The 23,170-nt window shown below is 32.9% G+C and overlaps 1 protein-coding gene across 1 annotated transcript in view; it reads right to left on the reverse strand.

Annotated features, from left to right (window-relative positions):
* Nucleotides 1-23,170, reverse strand: part of dpr11 (defective proboscis extension response 11) — a 181,910-nt gene that overhangs the window by 40,447 nt on the left and 118,293 nt on the right. Inside the window, exons 3-4 of the mRNA XM_036378037.2 lie at nucleotides 18,004-18,203; nucleotides 6,362-6,432 (exon numbers count right to left, since the gene is read on the reverse strand). Of these exons, the coding sequence (XP_036233930.1) occupies nucleotides 6,362-6,432; nucleotides 18,004-18,203 (271 nt within the window). The remainder of the gene's footprint in view (nucleotides 1-6,361; nucleotides 6,433-18,003; nucleotides 18,204-23,170) is intronic.

A 23,170-nucleotide genomic window follows, 5' to 3' on the forward strand; every position in this document is an offset into this window, starting at 1 on the left:
TTGCCGGTATCCATTTAAGGTCATCATGCCAATTTTTTCGCTTTCCACTATTTCATTTATCAACTACTTACATTACGCTCTAATATACTTACAATCGGCGGAGAGAGGAAGAAACAGACGTTTGGTGCATGAGTGTTGGCGCCAGTGTGTGCCGAAGTGCAAGAAGAACCAATGAACCTGTCACATTATGAACAGTTAACCGAGCAAATGTGAGTAAAGTGCACAGCTTGCAAGCGCGGGTAAATATATCTACATATGTACCTATGTGTATGGTACCATAAGTATGTGTTGTTGCGATTGTTTGCTCGTTGCTGGCTGCCATCTGCCCAATACAAATGAAATGAAGCCCATACGCACACATGTGTGCACAACATCAGTGACATGGCAAACAATCAGCAACAATGCGAAAAAAATGTGAGAACTTACAAACAGTAGAAAAAGATAAGGACAATAGCTGAATTTGTTGACCGATAACATTCTTTATTACATAAATATGGTATACACATATGGTACATACACACTCATCTATGTAAACGCACACATATGTATATACATATAAAACATTGTTTGTACCATATATGTGTATGTGTGTTGGTAAACCCTTTTGGCATATTATATTTATATAACATAGTCTGGCCTTCTAGAGCACAACATCCTTGCTTGCTCCCACACATATTCGCAGACACATACACAGGCAGACGCAAACACATACAGAGACACTCACAGATCAACACACAGCAACTTACAGTCGCACACTGACACTTATTGCCTTCGCCTCGCCTGTGTAGCAGCATGTTGCAACTTCAAGGCTGCAATTTACTTCCGCTGTCAGTTGATTGTCTCAAGTTTAGCTCGCATTGTCTGCTTGCTGCACATCTGTCCTTTCCTTTGCCGTTATATTGCGCTTTTCTTGCTGTGTTTGTGCACATACAATGTCTGTTTGTCCTTTCCAACTGTCAGTTTGTGCAGTCAGTGCCGCAACTCTGCGTAAATAAATATGGACTCGTATGTGTGTTGCAAGTCCTTGTCCGTCTTATTGTTCAGATTTTGTTGCCGCCTTTATTCGCATGTGCTGTGCTGGATTTCTTATCACATAGTCGTATAAGTCTTACTAAATTGTTTTCTTGGCTGCTAACATAAGTGCACACACACACACACATCCATATTTACTTATATTTATATATACATTAGGATGGGCTGTATTTCCGTTAACTTGCTGTAAAATCGTGTGCCATTTCTGCTTCCTTATGAAATGGTCCATCCTGACGCCATGTAGCGACACATTCTCCTTTTCATAGAAATATTTATGTATTGTATTTGTGTTGGTAAATATATTTTAATGCCGTTCTTAGTGTCATTTCCTGGTATATGGTACTACACTCATGCATAAAGTGCTTACTGCGACATTAGTAATGTGATCGTCTAGTGGTTTGTTTAATAGTGATTACTTGCGTTTGCAATATATATAACAGTAAACTCATAAAAATACACAAACCATTTAGAAATACATATATACCTATAAGTACACTATGACAGATTCAACAAGTAAATATTCCGTATTTAAAGAGACTTAAAATTTTACTTAGCCGGCATACATTGAGGCACAACGTACACATAAATTTAGTTCGTTCGAAAGTGTTTAAAATTTTCATACTAGTTTCCTTTATTACTATACTTTTGTTTTACGTTATTGTGTAATATGAATAATTAAAAGCTTAGATATACATAATCGTTAATAAATCAAGTTTCTGTTATTAAATTTTCAATTTAAAGCCCGTCAGCAATATGATATTATATTGGTCATTTAGTGGTAGATTTTAATTTTCAAACGACACCTTAATTACTGTTCTTGGTTTCTTAGACCTACTACTAGAAAAATACCTGAAACATTTTTCACCAACAGCAATACTTCATTGCTGTTGTGACAAAATCAATACAATTTAGAAAATTATTTGCTTGAATTGTTTATATCTCAGCTTCAAAAGTATCACCAAGGTTAACAAAAATACATTGACTTTCACATGAGAGTGGGTAAAAAAACCGAATATTTTTTTTCCTTGATACACTGAAAAATAGGTTCTTAGACTCCTCTAAGAAAGCCTCTCTAAGTATGAGCTCTTATTTGAACGGAAAGACTCTCCGCTTTACCATTTTAAATTTTTTTCGTATTATCAGATAGAAAAACTCATAACTCGCTTCAAACTACTTGAAAAATATCTCGTTTCATGGATTTTGTTGGAAATTGAATGCTCTACAAAATGGTCTTATACGATTTTTTCCTAAATCTAACTATTTAAAAGATATTAACGGTTAAAATTTGATTAAATTAAAGCAATTTTATTTTTTTATTTTTTAATAACGCAATGAAAAAATTCCATTATAAATCGGAAAGATATAGTTCATCATAGTTTTGTAGGAAATTTACTGCCCTACAAGAAAGGCCTCGTAAAATTTTTCAATTAAGTTAAGCGTTTACGAGATATTCGTCGACAAACATTAATGTATATCATATATGTCTATACATATATTTTTTTTTGGGCGGTGTTTTCTTAATTATAAGAAACCATTGGTTGATTGAAAACTCGGTTGCGTTTTCGTTTTTGGTTGGTTAACCAATATAAAGGGTGTTTTTTTTTAGAGGTATAGAACTTTAAATTGCAATAAAACAACGATGGATTATTCGATTGACATGAAATTTTATTTATCCGAAAGATAATCTTGTGGCATTACAGTTTAAATATGATTTCTGACATATGACCGCCACGACTGGCTCGGATGTAAGCCAATCTGGACGTCCAATTTTCGATGACTTTTTCCAACATTTTTTCTTCCAAATAGTTAAGCGTTAGTGGCTTATGCGCATAGACCAATGACTTCACATAACCCCACAGAAAATAGTCGGCCGAACAGGTTCAAAACGTGAAATTAGGCGGTTACCAAACGTGTCTTTGAATAAATCGATGTTGGCACGAGCTGTGTCGTCTTGTTGGAACAGCTCCTGGACATCATGGTTGTTCAATTCAGGAATGAAAAAGTTAGTAATCATGACTCTATATCGATCACCATTGACTGTAACGTTCTGGCCATCATCGTTTTTGAAGAAGTACGGACCATTGATAAAGCGTACCAAATAGTCAGTTTTTCTGGATGTAACGGAAAGAAAACACCTGATATATATTATATTATGTTTTTTTTGCATCAGTTGTTTCCTATTTAATATAACATAGTGTACAGTTATATTACATACATTTCATCTGAGTTGAGTTGCGGGAAGACGATTTCTAAAAAATTAGTCCTTTTACAAAAAAGTGTTATGTCGATACAAGAAGAGGGTTTTTCTGACGGTGTTAAACATGCAAAAACCTCCTTTAAGATTATATAATTTTAGATTTTAATGCTGAACACTTGCTGCTTAGGCTATTAATTTTGATTGCAGGTAGTTCGTTAGTATGGTTGTGAGTTCAAACGTGTTTTAATCTTAGTCTTGCATGACCTGAACTGCCAGAAGTTAGTGCTTAGTTGATCTTAACTCGCCTGCTGCAAAAAAGTTTTCAAAAATCAAAATATGGTTTCATGCCTCACAGCATGGCTTTTGAGCACTGAACAACGACCGCTCAAAACCGCTACAACTGAGGAACTAACCCTGCTTTTGTTTTGAAAACACAAAAAACCAATAAAAAGTAGTAGCTCAGTTAAATATTAAGCAAAATTGTAATTGTTTTTACATTATTAGTAAACTATTATACGATTTCTGTTATAATTAAGATTACATGCCAAAGTCAGGATGTCAAAGCAAGCACGTATGCGTATACTCATACTCTAATACTACTTGTAGTTTAACCAAAATAATTGTGAGTTTTTAGCCGACTAAATCTAACCTAACTGACATAATCCATAGATTTTATATAAAATATACATATATATATAAATACATAAATATATGTATAAAGGTGTGTGACAATGTGTCATATACTTCAAATGTACAGTAAATTAAGCAGAAATACTGTAGGATTGAACAACGGATGCACGACAGGCGCAAGACTCATTTGGTTAACATACTCATACATCAACACCAGCAGCGTCATTGTGAAAATTATATGCTAACTGACACTGCATTTTACTGCAATGTTGGCTCGTGTATGTGCAAAATTGCTAAGCACACGCAACACCTATAATATATTGATTCGTATATACATACATACATAAACATGTACGTATAGATATATATTATATTTATAAAGCAAGCGCGTGCTCTTGATGTGCGACTAAGACGAGAAATTGCAGAAAAATTAAATTAATATGGCAAAGTGCTTTACTTCCAGTGTAATAAACAATCTGGTTGCTATGGCTGAATGATTGAATTCTAGATAATTTCTATCAATAGTTTCCGTATTGTAGTAAACATACAAATATACATAATAATATATAATTAATACGATTATATTGTAATATACCATACATACATATGTGTAGTATAATTATAAGCACTTTACTAGGCGAATTCCTAGAAGCAATTACTAATTAATGTTTCCATTATAAGCTTTTAAATGCACAATAAGACATTAAATAAGTGTAAGTATATACACATATGTTCTACATATATATATACATTTCATCACTATTCACCTAAATATTAGGCTCAACAACTTAATATTTTATATGCCGTTCTCATTATAAATATTTTAACAATATATATCAACTTGTAACGAAAAACTTTTAATAACTGAGACGAAACCAGTATTTAACTTAAATAATTAAATATGCATATACCTACAGATATGTATGTCTGGTACATAAAGTAAACTCTTCCATGCGTTTTTGTGGCGCTCTGATAACCTTTACACACTATATTTGGTGTAACTAAGTCTTTCACATACATATATGGTATATCCTTTTATATACATACGCGTATATATTAGGGTGAGTAAAAAAAAAATTTTAAAATTTTTTGCTTGGGAAAGCAGTAAATTTCGTACAAAACTATGAGCTTTCCGATTTATAACTTTTTTTCCTTGAGTTATAAAATTCAAAAAAAAAAATGTTTGTCTTAAAAAGTCGTAAGAGAAGTTTTTGTAGAGCAATTTATTTTCATACAAAATCAATGTAACGAGATATTTTTCCAATAGCTGAAAGCGCGATATGAAATTGTCTATCTGCTAATGAGAAAACAATGGAAAACTGTTCAGCGGAGGACCTTCCCGTTGCAGTGAAGAGTTCATAATTGGAGAGACTTTCTTAAAGGTGTCTAAGAACATATTTTACAGTGTACCAAGCGAAAAAAATAAATTTATGCTTTTAGACACACCCTAATATATATATTGATACATATATACCACAGTAAATGTATACAGATTGTTTTTTTTTCTAATTTGCTATATGTATCGGCAATGCTGCTCTCTAGCTTACTTACACAAACTCAAGTTTATTAGAAATTTTTTTTTTTATTTTGCATTAAACCCTATTTTAAAACTGGGTGGCCAGAAAAATAAATTTAAAACACGACGATTTCATACTGCCTTTATTCTTTATTAAAAACATATAAATGTAAATATATAAAAAATAAATTTACTCGCAGTAATGAGTATTTTGTGAGCAAATTTGATTTGGTCACACACTTCACTAAAGGATTGTATATATTAATTGCAAGTGTATTTATAAAATTATGCAAAGTAATTCTAGTGAAATCTAAACAATTCCGATTGCTATTTTATTCGTATAATACTATGGAAATACATATAGCAAATTGTTGATCTCTATTAAAAACAGTTTATAAATTAGTTGTAAATACAATTATATTATTGTGTTTAAATAGTAAACTTAAAATTAAACGTTAATCTATTAAGCCTAAATATTTAAGTAGCATTTTCGAAATAAGTGTCTGATTAACAATTGATTGTTGATGAACAATCGATTGCACTACGATGAATGTGAAACTGATGTATGAAGCCATGTAAATTTAAATACATTCCAACACCATGAAAATTTATTACACTTAAGCTAAATGCATTGTGGTAATTAAGTGTTTACTGAGCTAATAGTTTCCAATTAATCCATTAAATGCTTCAAAATCAAATCATATGGAATTGGACGGTTCTATGTGTGTATTCTGCCTTAAATTTATTATGTAGCGTATTTGAAATAGTTCAATATGAGATTAACATCCTTTCTAGCTCTCAAATTGGGGATCAAATCAGCCAGCTTAAAGGCTTCGGTTTATAATATACTTTGTATATGCATGTAAATACATAAAGTCATGCCACATATAACATATATTCTATACAAACGTCTCCACAAGTATATATAAACTTAGATTTATTGACTATACTTAGCTAGTCCGGCGAATTGTTAAGATTTTAATTACCTGTCAACAGTGAGTATATGACCATCACGCACGCGCACCCAGGACACTGATTTGTTGCCGAGCTGCTTCACCTTAAGGCAATGCAATGAAAAAGAAAGGTAATTGGAAAACATGTTAGTTCATATGACTGTCAATTTGGGCTGTGGGAAAATAATAAATATAGTGCTGTTAAAGGTAGAAAAGCTTAAGTTTAAATTATAAGTTTTTCATTGGAAACAATGAACCTTCGTTTATGCTGGCAAACATTATAAGAACATGTTTCGTAGCAAGCCAATAAATTTTTTTTAACAAAGTCCAGCGGTAATTTTTCTTAGACTTTTAAATAAATAACGTTTTAACAAATAAATTTGTGTCTCTATTTAATCATCTATCTTTTCTTCAGAATGAAAAACGCTTAAAACTTTTTATATATTAATTTCTATACCCTAAACGTATTAAGTATCGTATTAAGTTTGCCACGAAGTTTGTAATACCCATAAGGTAACGCCGGCGACGCTATAAAATCTATCTGTCCGTATATACGCGCATAAGTCCTTGAGTTTTTGAGATATCGAACTAAAATATTGCACACGTTCTTTACTCTCCAGGAAACTGATCATGTGTAGATGTAGATCTGATGTGTCAGAACGGCCGATATCGGATCGTTATAGCAAATAGCTGCCATACAAACTGAACGATCAGAATCAAGTGCTGTATGGAAAACTTTTGGATTTGATTGGATCACTACGGCATAGAACTGCCATACAAGTTGAACAATCGGAATCAATGTCATGTAGGAGTCTTTTACGTTTACTTGTTTTATTTTTTTTTTATTTATCGACAAGTTCATCATTTTGTACAAAAATTCACATTTGTTTTAATTTTTAAATCTTTGAATCGGATAAACAATAAATTATATAATTATACTTTAGTTTAACTCTTGTCTCTCTCTCCCTTATTACAAGTACCAGTTGAAGGAGATTATAAAATAGTTGACGCACAAGAAACTTATTTCCGTACAAAATATTATCACTATCATTAACATTTTGTGCTTTTTTAATACAAAGAAATTGTAACAAAATTCTCGTTAAATAATTCTTTTTACCTGTGGTTCAAAGTCACCTCCGAACGAGTATTACGGATAGCAGCTCTCATGTTAGAAATGGAAAAGTAAGTGTGATATTAACTACCGAGGATTGACTGTCGAAAAAAAAACTTTCTTTTACGTGTGGACTTTGGACCTTGAGTTGAATCTACTGTCAATGGCGTGCTAATAATGCACTCAGGCCACTTAAATACAGTATCGTCGTTGTATTATCAAATAAAAGTCATTACTACATACTTGTATGAAATATTACACAAGTCAACTTAAGCGCTTTTCAATTTTAACTCAAATTTCTGACTAAAATATGCTCAACACCAGTACAATTTATACATACTACTTCGCCTATTTAAGCATTATATTATAGTGCAGGGTTTGTTTTACGCTCAACACTTTTACACTAACAAAGCAGTAATTTCGAAATAATTTTCGTGCCAATCACGCCCACTCTACACAAGTATGTATGTACATGTGCATGTGTAATGGATATACAGCGTTGTTTTTAATGGACCGTTGACTTCACAAGAGTTTACTGGACACTCAATTAACCGGCTGTTGACTAAAGCCGTCTATATATTATGTATGCATGTCAACCCATGAGCGAGCCACACCTGCGCACATATATGTAAGCATAATTATATACATGTGTATGTATGTGTGGGTGCCGTCGCTTGTGTAGTTCTATGTTATTGTGTGTTATTTCTAAATTATTGCAGGTGCTGTTGCATATGTTATAATTCACACACACACAACAACAAAAACAACTACAACAATAATAAGAGCGGCAATATCCCCTGCATCGACTTTGCCTAGTTGGCCTACTCCTTATATCGATTCATTATTTTCTGCCAGCGAGCCCATAATTTACAATAGCTCTCCACCTCTCATGTTGTTGTAAACCAACATATAATAATCTATACCATATATACCATGCTATATATATACACGCCTATTGAAGTTAATCTGCTTTGACTTAACTCAACTTTGATCCCTGTTTTGTACATTTGACATCGGAGTAAATTACTGGCTTCGGATTTTGAATAATGAGTCAACGTGCGTAACAGTGATTTACTGTTATCCGAGTTCAGTGGGCCTAAGGCCGAAATGAAATGGCCAACATTGATAGGTTAAACTTTTTCTTTCATATAATTATTATATGCACAAGCATAATACAAGCGTATTACATAACTGAATTAAAATTGAGCTGAAATTACTGTAAATACAAAAGGCAGATTATTTATTGTAATTAGTGTTCATAAAGATGTGACAATAATAATGAGATGCCATTATTTCACGATTAAACTCTTACTTCCACTTAAAGCGAGCAAAAGTCATTACAATATTGTACATACATTTACTTATATTTATTTATAATAAGTAATATAAATGTTAATATTGTGTGAGTAATGTGCGCCAGTGTCATGCTATTTTACGATATAAGGACCTTAGAACATTAAACAAAACCTAGTTTCAATTTTTCGATTCGCTTTTAAGCATTTCCGCTCGTTTAAATATAAATAGCTGTAACGCACTTTGAAATGCACACAACAAACACAGAAGAACTGTAAGGTAAACCAACATGAAAATGCAATTAAAAGCCACGAAGTTTTAACAACCAGAAGGAAACCTGAGAAATCATATAAAGTATGTATGTGGTATGTATAAATGATGAGCCTGACGAGCTTAGTGATTTTAGTCACATCTGTCTGTTCGTCTATTTGCAGTATATACACGAACTAGCTTTTGAGGTTTTTGAGATCACGATCTCAAATTTGGCACACGTACTTTTCTTGCCAATAAGCCGCTCATTTATTGGAAGCGTTTTTGTAATTGTCTGAAAATTATCAGAATGTTTTTATTTTTTTTTTATTTTTATTTATTTATTTAAAGGTATTACCTTTTTAAGTAATCTAAAGAAATATTATCTATCTATCTATCTATCCTATCTATGCCATACCTCTCACTACTATATTTCTCTTTGATGCTTGTATTGTAATTCCAGTAGGTCACGCTTGCCAACAATGCCTAGAAGGGCACAACTTGAAAACAAGCGCTTGCACGAGTCTATCAAATTTAAGTTCCGAGCAAGAGATATATATAGGTATGTATTTTCCTAACTCACTACGCAATTAAACAATCACTGCTACCGCATGCAAGTTTTCCCCAGCACCACCTCCGCAACAACCAAGCCATAAAGCGTTTGAAGTTTGCTGAATGTTCCTACTCATGGTAAGCCTGAAATTAAATATGCCTATTTGTTGTTGCAACTGCACAGCGTGCTTACACATTTACATACATATACATACATACAAATATTCATACGAGTAAAAACGTAGCAGTGAACGAGTGGTTTCTGCCTGGTTGCTGTGATGCTTGCGCATACAGCACTTGCAGCGAATCACTTGCCATTGTAATCACTTTGTCTAATTAGCGGCTGCAAAAGTGGCTAAAATTGTTAATTTGAATAATACTAATCGAAATTAGCCTATACTATCGTGAACGAATGAATATTCAATGTCGGCTTGATAGGGCCGTTCGTCGGTGGTGTGCCCGGCAAGGCTTGCACTAACAACCGTTACTAACACAGTTACGACAAACATAACCACATTTGAGAATTGGCTTAATTGATGTAGATTTGTATGCGTTGAAGTGGTCTCATTTAGCCTCATTCGAATTCTAGCGCAAATGATGGTCTTTAAATTGGAAATGTTGAGCGCTTAATTATTGAGGCATATTCTTTGTTAGAGCTATTCGAACAATTGCATAGCAGAAGCAATTTAACAGTTACATTGTGTAGAATTAAATGATATTAGGGTTGGTTTTTGTTGCAAAGTAACGTGGAATGTTCGATAATTGTGTTTAAGAAGTACAAAGTGAAAGTGTTTTGGTTGTTTAGTGGATTATAGAATTTGCTGATAATACAAAAGGCCAAAGTTTTGGCATTTTCTCTCGAAGAACTTCTTCTTCTTTCTTAATACATAAATATTATTTCATATACCTTGGTACTCTTTTAAATAATCAGGTTAAACAGTTGTTTGGTATATGTTTTTTTGTGTTTGCCGTAATCTTCGGCCAATGGAGAGTTTGTGTAGTTTAAATTCCACATAAATCGTTAGAAAATATTTTGGAGAACGGAATCAGCGAAATTATTTATAAATGCTCGGTTGTATATTTCTAACTATCCTGAGTGTCGGCTCGTCAACTGAAAATGTTTAGCGTCTGTTTCGAACTTATAATATTTCATATTACCATTACTGTATTACGCAAAGACGTTCGTAGATTCAGATCCCGCGTTTGTATTGCACAGCTTTAAGCTTTTGACAACGAGACCCAATAGCCTGCTTAAAGGTCAATGAAATAATTTGAAACATAATCAACTAAACAAAAATGAAAATATGACCTAAAGTATAATGTTTTCCAACTGTCCTCACCGAAAAGTAGTTCAAACTCGAAATATACAATATATTTATACTCTCGCAACATATTGCTGCATAGTTTATAACAAGCCAAGCAGGCGATATCTTGAGCAAAATTAAGATATCTTGACGAAGCAAGGAACACGTATGCCTTGCCACCAAAAAGGGGTCGGCAGGCGGAATCGAACTATTGCCACAGCCCTCAAAATGCCTTCAGCGAAAACATATAAAGGGCTTTAACTAAGCTGCAAATTACGATACAAAATCGTCGTTTAGTACAAGATATTACAGTAGAAAGGGGCATTCGTGGGCTGAAAATTTCTAAAAAGTGGGCATGGTCTCTCTGCTAATAGGTTTAATGAGCATATCTCACAAACCACTCAAACGATTTCAACAAAACGTACTGAAAAGAATTCGTCGGCAAACTTTTTTTTGTACAGTAAAAATGGGTTAAATCAGATAATAAGCATGCCAATTCATCATATAACGGTTATGTTGAAAACTACTCAAAGGACGATAACCTTAAAATTATTGCATCAGAAATATTTCACTTTACACCCGTGATGGTACGGAAAGGCCTCATAGGAGTTGATAAAAGAATGGATAATGGTTGTGGCATGGCCCACTCTTAGATGAAATTCTATTTCTATGAGCATAACATTATTTCGGCATTTGTATGTTGCGTTGTATAAATGCGCGAAATCGGAAAAGAACCACGCCTACTTCTCATATACAAATATATATATAAACATTTAAAAAAGGTAATGGGAATAAAATTTTAAGCAAATAGTGCTTTTGAGGTATGTTACACAGTCCACAGACACCGAACATGTGGACCTCAGTGTCTATATCTGAGTTTATACTAAAAGCATCAGTAAAACTCTTAGCTATACGTGTGATTGAAATACAGAGCGAATCTACAATAATACATAATGATTTTCGTATATAATACAAATATATAATAGTATTTTTTCTTAAGCACGGTTGCGATTTTTTTATTCAAAAATTTGAGATTAAAAATTAAATTTTAATTTTTTAAACCATGATTTTTGAGATTAAAAATTGAAAATTGAAACGCGAAAAAATTTTAATTCTAAAGCAAATTATTTTATTGAATCTTAATTATATGCTTAAGATTAAAATTTTTCTTTTTTATTTTTCATTCCTCTAGTTGTGATAAAATTTTTTTTGTTTTTAATGCGGTATGCGCGATTCATTTTTTTTTTTAATTTTAATCACGTAATTGGGGTTACAAAATAAAAAAATATTTAATTCAAATGTTATTTCAATTATTATTTTAATGCAATATTTGCAATTCTGATCTTGATGATACTTGAGTATTGTGAAAAGTTAATGGAATCAGTGAATAACTTCCCCTGGCCCCTAATATCTTCACGAAATTTGGTATGAGTAATTATCTAGAGTAACAATTTAATCTCTGAAGAAATTGCTTAGGTCGGATCACTAAAGCTTATAGCTGCCATACAAACTGAACGAACGAACAAATAATTGTTTGACCTTTGCTCTATATTTTGCCACCAAATACATCGAAATAATTTCATTTAATATTTAAATCATTTCAAAATAATCATTTAAAAATGCATGAATAGAATCCAATTAATGAAATCATCTACATTATAACATATTAAATCACTTCCACACAAACACGTCGTCACACTGCTTCACGCTTAGACCTTGTTTTCAAATATAAACTTGCACTTCCCGCTTGACCCCTTTGTAAACACATCGCTGTGATAATAACTGCTGCCGCTTGTCAGATAAATTTACACAAATTGAAATTTCGACAAATTGGAACGCATGTTTTTAATTAAGAACTTTTCGAAAATCGAATCGATTTCACTAATACCACCAAATAAACCAAAAAGAAGGAAAGAGATGCTGCTATTAAAACAAATCCCCAAGTTGTTTGCATGTACAGAAACATACAAATATATAAATGTGAGAGTGAATCGGTACAGTAGTTGGAGTTGTTGTTGTAGTTGCTGCGATGCGACAGTCCAATTACGCGAACAAAAGGATATGCAAATCACCTGCTACGCTGAACTTAGTACGAATGACAGTAGTGTAGGGGAAATGTTGTTAGTAACTATAGGTAGCAGCCGTTAGCAGCTACAAATTTCATTAATTAAGTCGGCGTCTCCGTGCGACAGACAACACACACATACAAACATATACAGTAGTTACACACAATAACCATTCACCGAAAATTAACAACGCTGTGGGTGCAAGCAGCAGCTGACGCAAGACACAACCGAATTTGGCGTTAAATGTAAATGAGTTTTTGAATACAAAGACTAGCTTTCAATGGTTTCAATGGGCGAGGTGAAATGCATTGAAAGCAGATATTTAGCTAGAATGAATGTCGATTTGAAATTTAAGATTTGATAGCAGTAATTTGATAATAAACAGTTCTCAAAGAATCTACGCTCTGGTTCTACTGAATCGAATTGAAAACTTTGGATAGCGCTTTGAAGTCAAAAAGCTTTCATCGCTATATACTTGTACAATATTAGGGTTCGTGAAATTATTAAATTTAAATTCCACTGCTTCAACTTAGCGTTAAAAAGTTGTCAACAGAAAATTGAAAAATAAAAAAATTTAAATCATTTTCGTTATTTAATGACCTGCTAGAGATCACATAGTTACTTTTTGCCATTATGAAAGCTTAGTTATTCATTATTTCTACCATTGAAGACATGCAAAGCTTGCCACATATTTCTTTGTTGTTAATATCTTTCTATCTAATGCAATGCGAGATTAATAATTCATACAAGTTTTACAATTTGACTATGTACAACGCACTCTACATAGCATTACCATATTATATATAACATATATATGTATATATATATACATATACCATATATATATACACTTCTACGTATTTGAAAGCAGCGCTGTTGACTTTATGCCGTTAATACCCGGCAATAATCTTTTGTAATTATGAAACTCATCATCCGGTAATCCGAGCGCTTAAACGTGGTCTTATTAATTTTCCACGCTACACTACAACAACAAGCGCTCTCGGTTTCATTCCCAATGGCATACGCTTTGGCATCCTCATAGCTACTGTAAAGGCCACTTCTGCCTAATTAAATTTGTTTAACTTGTCTACGATGCCACGGCAACATTACATCACCTACTGATACACCAATTTTTTTTTTTTTTCATCTCACGTTTTACCGTTATTTTCATCTTGCTTGTGCATTGTGACAACCTCGTTAGCTGCAAAAATATTGTTTTTAGTTTTATTTCCTCTTTAGCTTCGCTAACCTTAGTTGGGTATTTCATTATTTTTTAGCAGCAACCAAATGACACTTAAGCTTTCATTTTCGTGATTTTTACTTTCAGTTTTTTCAACTGTAAATAATTTTTATACCCTGGGCATATATTTATAATGAATTTAGTCGGCGTTGGGACGGGTAAAATAAATTAAAGCACAACAAAAAAGCAAAGACGAGAGCAGTTGTTGCTTTAGTGACGTCATTTTAGCGCAAAAATGTTGCAATATGATTACATGACACTTTACTTGCGACCGTAGATGACAGCATAAGTGTTTGCACAGTACAGGTAAATATTTTTAGTTAAGAAAATATAATATTCCATAGTCAGCAGTCCTTTACATTTTTTGTATTTTGTTTGGTTATGGATTCCTTTAAAATCATATCTTTTATATCATAAAACTAGTCTACGAAATTTCGAACGTAAAGTTATCTATAACACGCCTTGCGTACATCTACTTGCATTGCATGGAAAAACTGTAATTTTTGCAGGGGTGCTGTGGAATCGCAGACATAATTGTCAGGATTACAAAAGATTTCTGGCTTTCAATGGTGTCACAAAGTCTGATTGGATTTTCGTCTTTTCGAACATACGTAAAACCAATATTCGAATCAGCTGTTTACTTATGTGACAAAAAAAAAAAATTAAAAAATTTGAAAGTGTTTGCTAAATTTATAGTACTGAATAAAGTCTATTAAAGTTTATAATGAGTTCCGCTATTTAAGCTTTTATTTTATTGAAAGAAATAAGTAACGAAAATATTAAAAGGAAGATATTAAGAGATCACCGTACTCAACTTGCAACACATGTGAAATTGGGCTTGCAATAACTTGTATGCTTGTATGCATGCTTACTTTACAATATCACATTATTGACTGAATTAAGACGCATTTGGGTGTTTAATAACGTTTGCTATATTTTGTAAATCTTCTTAAAATATCTGCATTTTTTATTTTTATTCTTATGTTTTCCACTTTAAAAAAATTAATTTCCTCTTGCCTTGTTTCTGATAACAAAATCGATCAAATTGGTATCCGTGACACCCAAAACCGATACAATTTATGTTTCGAACGTCAAACCAATAATATCTGAATTCATGACACCTACTACATTTTTTTACCGTTTTCAATTCTAATTCCAACAACTATCAGAATCTACAACACCCCTGATTATAAGATTCACCTTGACATTGTTTCTAATTAAGAGCAATTCATGTGCGCTGTTTTTATTTTATTGCCGTAATTTGAAACTGTTAATGCTATATGCTATTTAAGATGTTTCACGGTGAAATGCCAAGTCTGTGCTCACAAATGGGCACTGCTTTGATGTTATGATCTGATATCACTCCTGTCAATAAAAAATATTTGTTGCTCTTGAGCTTTAAATTTCAGTTTAGTTTTTTTACAGTTAATTTATTTTGTTTTCGTTTTACACAAAAAGAATTAATTTCGTAGTGTGTTTTGAAATACTTCTTCCATATATATTATTAGACTAACAACAACTGCTAAAGTAGTAGAGTCGAGAGAGATTGTTTTGCTATCGTTCCCACGACAGTCGGGTCTACGTAACCGGAACGGACCCGGATTTATTCCGGCCAAGGACTGTCAACTCGGCAGAATTCTGCCGCTACAACAACAACAACAGCATAGTTTTGCTTTACTCACGAATTTAATACGGGATGTATGCCTATTTACACCTAAATCCAAAATTTAAAAATAGTATATGTTACATTATAACCTTGTTACCATAGTCATAGCTGAATGGGGGAGGCGAAACAAGTAAATAATCACTAAAGATCCATTCAGCCTTTCTCTCTCATTAAAATGGCGGCGACTGGTGCTTGTTCAGCATAAATTGGGAGCCTTAAAGAATAAAATAATTTATGTTCTGAACAAAAGACACAACTCACAAAATAAATTATAGGAAAGGACATATTATACATACCTTATATCCTTATGCAAAACAAAACGGATCTTTCGAAGAAATATTTTTTGTTTTTATAATTTTTCCAAATTTTCAAAAACTCAGATTTTAAGTTACTTTATGATTCTACTATAAACTCCTACACTTTTTTTTTCTCTGTTGCTTAAAAAGTAATCAGAATTGCAAATAATGCATTAAAAAATCATTTATTTAACATTTTAATTATAGTTTTTTTTTATTATAATCCCAAATACGAGATATGGGTACAAAGAAACATAAAAAATGTAATCTCGCATACCTGATAGATAAATATAAAAAAAATTCAATCCCAAAAATCCTGTTAAAAAGTAAATTAAAAATTTGAATCCAAGAAACCGGATTCAAAATTTATTTTAATCTCAAGCATAAAATAAAGAATTACAAAAAAATGGTTTAAAAATTGATATTTTTCGCGTTCATTGAAAAAAATATTTATATATGTATATTCAATTTTCCTTTATTAATACAACTATCTCGGATTAAAATATTTTAATTTAAATTTTCATCCCAACATCAGCATTAGAATATTAAAATTTAATTTTTAGTTCAAAATTTTTTATATAAAAAATTCGGAACGCTGCTGGTAATACATAAATACAAATATTCTACTTTGTTGTCAATCAGGCAGATTTGTTTGACGTCAGTGTCCGAAATTAGAAATTTTTCAAACACTTACACACCTAAAAGCGCATATAAATAAATTTTCCAAGCATCCATTTAGGCTAGTCTCACGCTTCAGCTGTTCTCTAACATGGAATACATTCGAAGTTATAAATAACTAGACAAAGGAACTCCTACACACTTGAGTTTGTATATGCGTGAGTTTAATTGATTCCATTTTGTATTGGAAATAAAAATATTCGGTTAACTAGCACGCAGCGAATATAAATGTAGAAATAAAAGGCACAAACAGATCAAAACCAAATAAAGAAAAAGATTAAATGAAAAATGCTGCAACAAGAATGCGAGTAAATATTAAAGGTAAATATCTCTCGGCGGGTGGCAAGCGGTTCAGCAAAAGCTAAGCGCCTAAGAAACCACAAAAAAAAAATTTAAATAAAAAAATAAAAACAAGTAGCGAAGGGCGAAGTTCGGGTATAAGTCATGGAAACTTTAGGTGTCATGGAAACTTTATATTAAGAAATGTTGCGAAACAATTCAACATTCATTATTCGATGAAATTGTAAATGAATTACAATCAAATTTAGTATTTAATTAAGTTATATTATAGATCCTAGACTTACTTAGTTTCATTACTATGCACATTTTATTTTCCGTCAACTAGAACTGTATTAAAATCAATTTAAATTAGATTTCCGTTTGGGATATAAACTCAATTGAGGAAGCTTAATTTAATATAATTATTTAATATGAAAACGTCAACCAATTCTAGTTGGTGCTTTATTTTATACTGAAATTTGAAAGAGTCAGGGGAATTTAAAATTGTGTTATATGGGAAGTAGGCGTGATTGTGATTCGATTTTCTCCATTTCTTAATTAAATACGTTGTGCCAAATTTGAGTTCTGTATCTAAAGTAACGGTTTAGTTATGTCACTTTAAGGGTTTTCATTTGATACCAACCCCACTTGAGTGCCAGTGAATTAGTTTATCAATATCATGATATCTTAATTTTTACTCTAGTTATTGCTTGCGCGGACAGACTCTCCATATCTATCTCGATTAGTTTTAGGTGATAGAAACAACCATTAGGTGAACAAAACTATTACACTCTGTGCCATATGTTGCGAGAGTATAAAAAAGTATAGGGAGAAATTTCTTTTACTTCCGCAAGGAAGTGCTGCCTCGCACAGCCGTACGAGTAACCTGTGCATAAATACTTATTTTGCTACTAATTGTTTTTTTTTTTTTTAACACTTACCCGACATGGCAAATACGCGTGCGTACCGATCTGTGCGGTTACGTTTGTTGAGGCGTAGCCCTCCAAGTAGGGTTCCACGAAAGCCGACACTGTTGCCGCAGATGTGACACCCACTGTGACGCTGCTGCTGCTGCTGGTTAAGACGGAGGGTGAAGCGCTGTATTGTGGCGTCATATCGACAACTTCGGCATGGAGGGGTACTGTAATGTGAAAATAAATGCAAATGAAACATAATAGTTTAAAAAATGTAAAAGTTTCAGTTGAGAATTTCTATTTAAAAAACACGTTGTTGTATGATTGTGTGTGTGTACTGCTTTACTGCCGCCTTCAACAACTTTGCAACTTTTTAATTGTGTTACTCAAAACCGAAAATTGCAACCATCCATCAAACTGGCAGCAGCATGTTGCTGTCAATATCATGCTTAGCCGCAAATAACACTTTGTCGTGGCATTTTGCAACAAGCGTTAAATCATATACCCACACCCAAGGTTGTTCTACTAATACAAGCAAAATCGCAATTTCAAATCTCCATAGATGCTTGACTAATGACATACACACACTTAAACCTTTGTGAAATTTAATTTATGCCATAAGTGGTAACAAAGAATGACAGTTTGAAAATTCGTTCGAGCATAAACGCACAAGAAGTTTCCACTTTTATGAGCTTTCAGCTCATTCTGTAGGTTTTGTAATGACTTGGCAATTAGCTTCTTTCTCTAAGGGCATACAAGTGAGTTGTTTATAATTTTAAGACTACTAAATGATTATAGTATATTCAGCTAAGAAAAAAAATTTCTTCAACGCCAAAGCTTTCCATTTCCATGTTCATGTCTGGTGATTTCAGGATTTTATCTCATAAAAGCAGCTTTCTAGGATATTTTTACTCCAATTATGGTATCAAAACTGCTCTAAATAATTTTAATTTTGCGGCGTTTAAATAACTCGATGATTTCAAATCTGTTCACAGAGGGGAAAATTAAAATTTCTTTAGTCGAATTATAAATTGGTCAAAGGAATACCAATTACTCCTTATCCAACAAGACAATTGCCTCTCAGGCAGCAGTAATAACGAAAACTCTTTAACCTATAAAAACATGTAATTGCGGGGCAGAGTATTTTGTATTGTGTAAGATTGCCGTGAAGTTTTTACGGCAAACAAAAACAGTCGGAGACGCTACAAAGCATATATATAATTGATTAGCGTGACGAACTGAGACAATTTAGCCAAGTCCGTCCGTCTGTATATATGCAAACTAGACCCTCAGTTTTTGAGATATCGACCAAAAATTTAGCACGCGTTCTTTTTGCATCAAGACGCTGTTCATATGGCTGAACGGGCGATATCGGCCCACTATAGCACTATAGCTGCCATATAAAATGAACGATTGGATTCAAGTGCTTGTATGGAAATCTCTGTCATTTGATGTGATATCTTCAAGTAATTTGACATGGCTTACTCTCTAAAGAAGGAATGCAATATCCGAAGAAATTGTTCAGATCAGACTACTATGGCATAGAGCTGCAATAATAATTGACCGATCAATTATATTCAATGAGGCAACACTTTTTTCGGAGTTGGTACTTTGGACCGCTGTTACTTGATTTATTCTCAGTTTGGTATGCCATTTCATAATAGATAGACTTACTGAGGAATATCGTTTGCAAATCGAACAAATCTATTTTTCCGATCCGATTTTTGCAAGAAAATTTTGTTCAGCGTTGAAGGTCTTACTCTCGGTTCAAGTCATTATTGAGACGCCGTTACATTCTTAAAAATGTGCTGTATGAGCATATCATTGATTCAATCAATGGACAACGCTAAAGAGTACACTATTTAATTACTTTTCCATGTCTGAATTGGTGTATGTTGTTGTGGGGGAACTTTGGTCCCTACAATACGTCGTTTCATGTCATACAACTGACGAAACAATTAATTTATTAAAGTCAACTTTTGGTAAACACATTAACTCCCGTACGTGTGGCTCTCGGGGACTGCCGTGGTAAAGCTATTGCATAGCATTTTTTATCAACTTACGCAATTATGTTATAATTATTTATTTATTTTTTATGCAGTATTTTTTTTCTTTGATATTAATTCTAGTTCAAAAACATTGAATGTTACTTGTGTTTTCGAACGCACCTTTGGATTATGATTGGAAGTGTCTCAAATAAACCCTAGGCCGCAATATTCAATATTTCTTTCGAAAACATGAATAAAACCATAAAGCAACATGAAAAGTCCAAATAGCCCTAATCCTATGGCTTTTTGAGACATTTAAATAAAAAGCTATATAAATTAGCCGTTAAAACTTAGGCAAAAGAAAACTAAGAAGATCGTTGCTGAACCGGTTAACTTAAAAAAAAAATTAATACGGATTTGCTACTTAAATAGAAAGTTTTCTAATTAATATTCTTGTATAAAATTGTGCCAAATAGCCCCACCTTATGGTTATTCAATCAAAAAATTTGAACAAAAAGAACGATATTAAGTGTTTGATCATCGAAATTCGCCTCCATTTGTGATAATAATAAAATGTATACTTGTATATATAGAGTATTTTCTTTTACATTTTACGCGTACTCGCCGAACATGCGTTTACCTACAAGCCTCTTTTCACGACGATGGCACTAAAAATCATAAGTAGAACAACTTTCTGACGTTCCCTCTGGAAAGGAAAAGTGTCAACCCCGCAAACCCGCAAACACAAATATGGCATCATAGTTTTATTTAAAATACTTTACAATTCAAAAATATTTTTCCATGACTCGCAAAATCTGCGTCGATATATAATATAATTTATATTTCGCATGAATCAATTAGTTGCATGTAGACAGATATACAAACATTTACGGAAATTTTTTGATTCGGTCGCGGCGCTCAAAGCCTGCGCTTGAAGCTATGCAATAGCTTAAAAACATTCCACTGCTAACGATTTGGGAACCGACGACTCCATTTTTATTTATTTGAAAGTGGAGCAAGCTTTAAAAGTTAGCTATAGTCCAGAACTCTCGCGGCATAATTGGGAGATACATTCAAACGGGGATTCCATTTTGTTTATGTATCAACCATTTCCGTGGAAACAGTGGCATTCAAACGACTCGTGAAACCTCGCATATGATTTTTTGTCTATTGCAGCTGATCACAGTAAATATATTTTCTTCCCCACGCGTACTTTGAAATTTTTACTCATTTTACAAATTTTTGACACTGGTATTTACAAATCTTTTATAACAAAGTTTATCACTATATTCAACATCCTACTTTCATCTGCTGCTTTGAACTTTGGACTCCAACGTTTGATCTCTGATGTCAAAAAGAAAAATTATAAAAAACATGCCAATTTCTTAAGTTTATCATACAAGTTATAAATAGAAACGAAAGCAAAATCAAAGTGCGTAATTTTTCTACGCCCCGCTCTACCTCGCTATAGCAACGATTCATAGTTTGTATGACTACAATTACGCATTAAAATCTATTGTTATAAAATACTGCGCAATCATCATTAGAAATTGTATACTGATTGGGAATTTTTGACAGTCGTAAGTTGAGTGGGATGATTCCAACTATATTCGACACTCACCAACAGCTCAACGCATCTACATACATACATATATATTTTGTCAACTGCGCGGCAAATAAAATCCATGTAAGTATGTCGGAGAACGATAAATATCAAATAAATTCAAAGAAGCTATGTAACTTGCTAAGTAATTTTAATATCACTTTAAATACATATATACTGCACAATATTTCACCATAATATTTCACTGCCGGATATTCATATGCTCATTATAACGGGTTATCCATTTCGAGTTTTCCTACAGAAAATTAAAATTTGATGGAGAATGTTTATTATCATTCGAAAGACCATTCTTTGGCATTTATTTTTTAAAGATTATCTCTTTCAAATGTTGGCCGCGGCTACGTCCCAGATGGTCCATCCGTTGAGTCCAATTTACGATGACTCGTTCGAGCATGTCGACTGGTAACTGGCGAATGACGCGCGTGATGTTTTGCTCTAAGACCTGAATCGAAGCGGGATTGTCTGCATAGACCTTAGGCTTTACATATCCCCATAGGAAAAAGTCTAACGGTGTGATAACAAACGATCTTGGTGGCCAATCGACCGGTCCAAAACATGAAATTAACTGCTCACCGAAGTGTACTCTCAATAACTCCATTTATTAATGCGATGTGTGGAAAGTGGCGCCGTTTTGTTGAAACCAAAAGTCACCGAGATCACGAGCTTCAATTTCAGGCATCAAACAGTCGGTTATCATGGCGCGATAACGGTCGCCATTGACGGTTACGTTCTCACCGGCATCATTTTTGAAGAAATATGGACCAATGATTCCAACGGCCCACAAACCACACCAAACCGTTGTTTTTTCTGAATGAATTGGCAGTTCTTGAATCTCTTCAGGTTGCTCTTCGTCCAGAATGTGGCAATTTTGCTTGTTTACATACCCATTGAGCCAGAAATGGGCCTCATCGCTGAACAAAATTTGGCTCGAAATACATTCTTTACAGAACGTGAATTTTCGTAATAAAGTTAAACAATTTGTAAACGTTGTTCAAGCGTAAATCTTTTCATGATTAAATGCCAAACAATACTAAATAGAAAAAAGATGACAACTTGACACGACTCACGCATGATCTGTCAAAAATAGGCTATTGAAAAAGGTACCTCTTCCTAGATCACCCGTTATTTATGAACAACCTTAATTAGTCAAATGTTTATTAGTTGAGTCCATGATTAGGAAGTCACACAAATACATATTTAATTACATATGTACACACATACATATATGACCGACATACACATATAATTCTCTAATTATACTGTTCAATAATGATATGGTTCCATTACATAATTGCATCTTACTACGCTCCTTTGAATTCATACTAATTTTGTAATATCATGGTACATGGATTCAAATTAACAATGTGTGGTAATTAAATTAAGCACTTATTCAATGGATATTGTGCTGCAAGAAAGAGCTTGTATATTAGGAATAAAATTTACAATTAAAATGAAATTTTAACAAAATAACTGTTATTGGTTTTGCTATTAAACAATAGCACTTAAATATGCACAGATAATAATAGCCACGTGCTTGTAATTTAATATGGTATTTTTGTAACATTTATTAATTGCACTAAAA

This window comes from Bactrocera oleae, chromosome 2 (assembly GCF_042242935.1).
Source record: "Bactrocera oleae isolate idBacOlea1 chromosome 2, idBacOlea1, whole genome shotgun sequence".
NCBI classification, from domain to species: Eukaryota; Metazoa; Arthropoda; class Insecta; order Diptera; family Tephritidae; genus Bactrocera; species Bactrocera oleae.